This window comes from Protobothrops mucrosquamatus, unplaced genomic scaffold (assembly GCF_001527695.2).
Source record: "Protobothrops mucrosquamatus isolate PMUCROS unplaced genomic scaffold, P.Mucros_1.0 scaffold5312, whole genome shotgun sequence".
NCBI lineage: Eukaryota > Metazoa > Chordata > Lepidosauria > Squamata > Viperidae > Protobothrops > Protobothrops mucrosquamatus.
Genome location: NW_015391177.1, coordinates 6,501 through 10,308, shown reverse-complemented (window position 1 = coordinate 10,308; position 3,808 = coordinate 6,501). Strand labels below are relative to the sequence as shown.

Genomic DNA, 3,808 nt, shown 5'->3' with positions numbered 1-3,808 from the left:
TCTCATCTCCTTCCTTCCTTCCTTCCTTCCTTCCTTCCTTCCTTCCTTCCTTCCTTCCTTCCTTCCTTCCTATATATGTGATCAAAAAAATCCCATTTTGATAGGTCTATTTCTCTAGGGGGGAATCAGTGGGCACCCCCAGAGCAAAGGGGGCCCAGCCCACATTCCCTGGGCCTTTACAGCCAGACCTCTGCTCAGCCTGGCAGAGAAACTGCCATTTGCAGAGGCTTCCTTGGAGGCGGAGATGAAGGTCACATGAAAAAAAATAAATAACATTTACTGTCTGTAATTTTGCTGGCATTTTATGACAAGGTGGAGGGTGGGTGGGGGAGGAAAGGACCCCAACTTGGAGGACGAGAAGCTCCCTCGTTCTTCTGTTTTCATTTTCAAGATATTTATTTTTTTTGTCCCTGCCTCTTTAGCATCCTTTCTCTCCATCTGGGGAGGCCTGGCTGGCATCAGGCACTCCATCGCCCAGGTCCAGGTGAGACATGTAAACAGAGGGGAGGGGGCAGGAGAGAACAGAGAAGGACCTGCCACGTGATGTGTTTCTTGACGTGGGCGCCATTCAGCTCTCTCTCCCCCCCCCCGTTAAGACCCCTAAGACCCCTGCTCTTCAATTGCACCATTTGGGGAAATGGAGGGAGGGGGTGGCCGGGACAGGTGTCCAGGTTGGGAAAATACGTCGAGGCCACTGGAAAAGGGGGAGGCCTTTCCCAGTGCTGTTGCCCCCCACCCACCCCTCGCCCCCCCACCAAAGCAATATTTCGGTGCATCCTTGAGATGACATACTGCTTCTGCCTGCCCTTTGGCAGGAGGATCTGCTTGGCAAAGTGACTTTGCACCATCACCAGGTATGGCCCTCTGGCCAAAACATTTCTCCCCCCCCCATGACCCCCATCCACCAGAAAAAGAAGGAGCAGCAGGAAAGAAAGGAAGGAAGGAAGGAAGGAAAGAGAGAGAGAGAAGAAAGGAAGAAAGGAGAGGAGAGAGGAAGGAAGGAAGGAAAGGAAAAAGAGAGAAGGAAGGAAGGAAGGAAGGAAGATATGGGAAATATTCTGGGAAGAAAGGAAGGAAGGAAGGAAGAAGAGAGAAGGAAGGAAGGAAGGAAGGAAGGAAGGAAGGAGAGGAGAGAGGAAGGAAGGAGGGAGAGAGGGAAGGAAGGAAAGGAAAAAGAGAAAGATAGAGATAGTGATGAGAGAAGGAAGGAAGATATGGAAAATATTCTGGGAAGGAAGGAAGGAAGGAAGGAATGAGAGGAGAGAGGAAGGAAGGAGGGAGAGAGGGAAGGAAGGAAAGGAAAAAAGATAGAGATAGAGATGAGAGAAGGAAGGAAGATGGAAAATATTCTGGGAAGAAAGGAAGGAAAGAAGAAAGGGAGAGAGAGAAGGAAGGAAGGAAGGAAGGAAGGAAGGAAGGAAGGGAGAGAGGGAAGCAAGGAAAGGAAAAAAAGATAGAGAGAGATGAGAGAAGGAAGGAAGATATGGGAAATATTCTAGGAAGGAAGGAAGGAAGAAGAAAGAAGAAAGGAAGGAAGGAAGGAAGGAAGGAAGGAAAGGAAAAAGATATAGAAATGAGAGAAGGAAGATATGGAAAATATTCTGGGAAGGAAGGAAGGAAGAAGAGAGAAGAAAGGAAGGAAGGAGAGAGGAAGGAGGGAAGGAAGGAAGGAAAGGAAAAAGATATAGAAATGAGAGAAGGAAGATATGGAAAATATTCTGGGAAGGAAGAAGAGAGAAGAAAGAAAGGAAGGAAGGAAGGAAGGAAGGAAGGAAGGAAAGGAAAAAGAGATATAGAAATGAGAAAAGGAAGATATGGAGAATATTCTGAGAAGGGAGGAAGAAAGGGAGGAAACAGAAACAGACAGAAAAGAGGTTTTCCTGCAGCTACAGCGCGGCCAGCTTCCCCCCCCCCTCCCCACCGCTGCTGCAGATAGATAAATAAAGCATTTCGGATTATAACGGATAAATCTCTTGCGACCACGTCGTGTAGGCGGGTGAGCGCGGCGGCGGCGGCGCAGCCCGCTGGCTCCCAACAAATGGCTCCTTCCTGCGCGTTTGTGTGTCTTGTGTGCGTGTTGTCTGTGCGCGTGCCCGGCAAATCCCTCCGAAGGAGAAGAAGAAGAAGAAGGGGTGGGCTGAGGCTGGCTGCCCCCCCGCCCCATTTCCCCGCCCTGTCATATATATATATATATCTATATATATAATATATATAGATAGATATATTAAATATATGTCTCTATATATATATATTTAATACACATTTTAGCTATTGAAATGGCAGCGGACGGGCTGTCTAGCGGTCGGATCCAGGGCAGAACGTCGGCTGTCAATCAAGCGGTCCTCCCCCCCCTCTCCATTTATTGGGGGGGGCAAGGCCAAGAGCTTCCCCCCGCGAGCATCTGCAATGTGTCAATCGGAGGGAGGGTGGAAAAGATGGAACCCTTGGCGGGGGGGGGGGGAAGGAGAAGAGAGAAAACGGCCCCTCCCCGACGCCTCTCAATGCCCAGCATCCCAATGTGTGTGTCTGTATGTGTGTGTGTGTGTGTATGTGGGTGTGTTGGTGTGGGGGGGTTATTTTTCGGGGAAGGGGGCAGAGAGAGAGGGAGAATGAGCCCTTAAGCAGCCCCCCCCACTCAAAAGACGCATTCCTCAAGGGCTTTTTTTTTCCCCCTTCTTCTTTCTCTTCCCCCCCTCCCCAAAAAAATTGCAGAAAGCAATGTTTGCAAGCGGAGACCCCCACCCACCCCTTGCCCAAGCGCGTACCCCCCCCCCACAGACCCCCCCCTCCCTCCCCGGCTTACCTCCCCACGAAATTCTCCAGGACGGAGCTCTTGCCGGCGCTCTGGCCCCCCACCACGGCGATCTGGGGCAGGTCCAGGTTGGCGTTCTGGCCGATGGCGGAGAAGGCATCCTGCAGGCGGTTGACCAGCGGGATGAGGTCTTCCATGCCCCGGTTCCCCATGACGGCCAGGCGGGGGGCTTCGTGGGGGGGGGGTCGCCTCTGCGGCTGGCTGGCTGGCTGGCTGGCTCAAGCAATGCCCGGGATGCTCATCCGAGGGAGATCTGCGCCCCCTCCGCGGAAGAAGCCCCCCAGCCCGGACCCCCAGCCAGCTGCCTCTGCCCGGAGCTCTGCGGCAAGCGGGAAGACAGCCCGGCTGGCACCTCCGCCGCTACCTGGGTGCTCGCCGGGGCTGGGAGGAGAGAGGGAGAGCGCGTTCCCGCGGCCGCCGCTAGCGGGCAGGCGCGAGCTGGGTCCCGGAGAGCATCCTGGGGGTTGTAGTTCTGGGCCATAGATTGCTCGCCCTGAGAAACCACCCCCCATATCCCCACTCCTCCACCCACAGCCAGGAAAAGAAGGAGTCGCAGCAGTGGGGGAAGGAAGAAAGGCAGGAAGAAAGAGGGAGGGGGAGAGAAGAAAGAAAAAAGAAAGAAAGAAAGAAAGAAAGAAAGAAAGAAAGAAAGAAAGAAAGAAAGAAAGAAAGAAAGAAAGAAAGAAAGGAGAAAGAGAGAAGAAAGGAAGGAAGGAAGGAAGGAAGGAAGGAAGGAAGGAAGGAAGGAAGGAAGGAGGGAGANTTGAGACGTGGCAGGATTTGAACTGGCATCTCCCCTGGGTGCGCCCGTCGGCCCGGGTTTGCGGAGGGACAGACAGGATGGGCTTCAGGGTGGGGAATCCCCTGGCGGGGGCTTGGTTTAATGTAATGTAATTTAATTTAATTCATGTGGGTGTGAGTTAACCCAGGTTCCTGTTTGGTAGCGCAGCTGCATGTGTGAACACATCCGAGAGGGGGAGACATGGAGGGGAAGAG

The 3,808-nt window shown here is 52.9% G+C and overlaps 1 protein-coding gene across 1 annotated transcript in view; it reads right to left on the bottom strand.

Annotated features, from left to right (window-relative positions):
* Positions 1-2,964, bottom strand: part of LOC107299703 (dynamin-1) — a gene marked incomplete at its 3' end in the record, with an annotated part of 26,949 nt that extends 23,985 nt beyond the window's left edge. The window contains exon 1 of the mRNA XM_015829048.1: positions 2,804-2,964. Within this exon, the coding sequence (XP_015684534.1) occupies positions 2,804-2,964 (161 nt within the window). The remainder of the gene's footprint in view (positions 1-2,803) is intronic.
* Between the last annotated feature and the right edge of the window lie 844 nt (positions 2,965-3,808).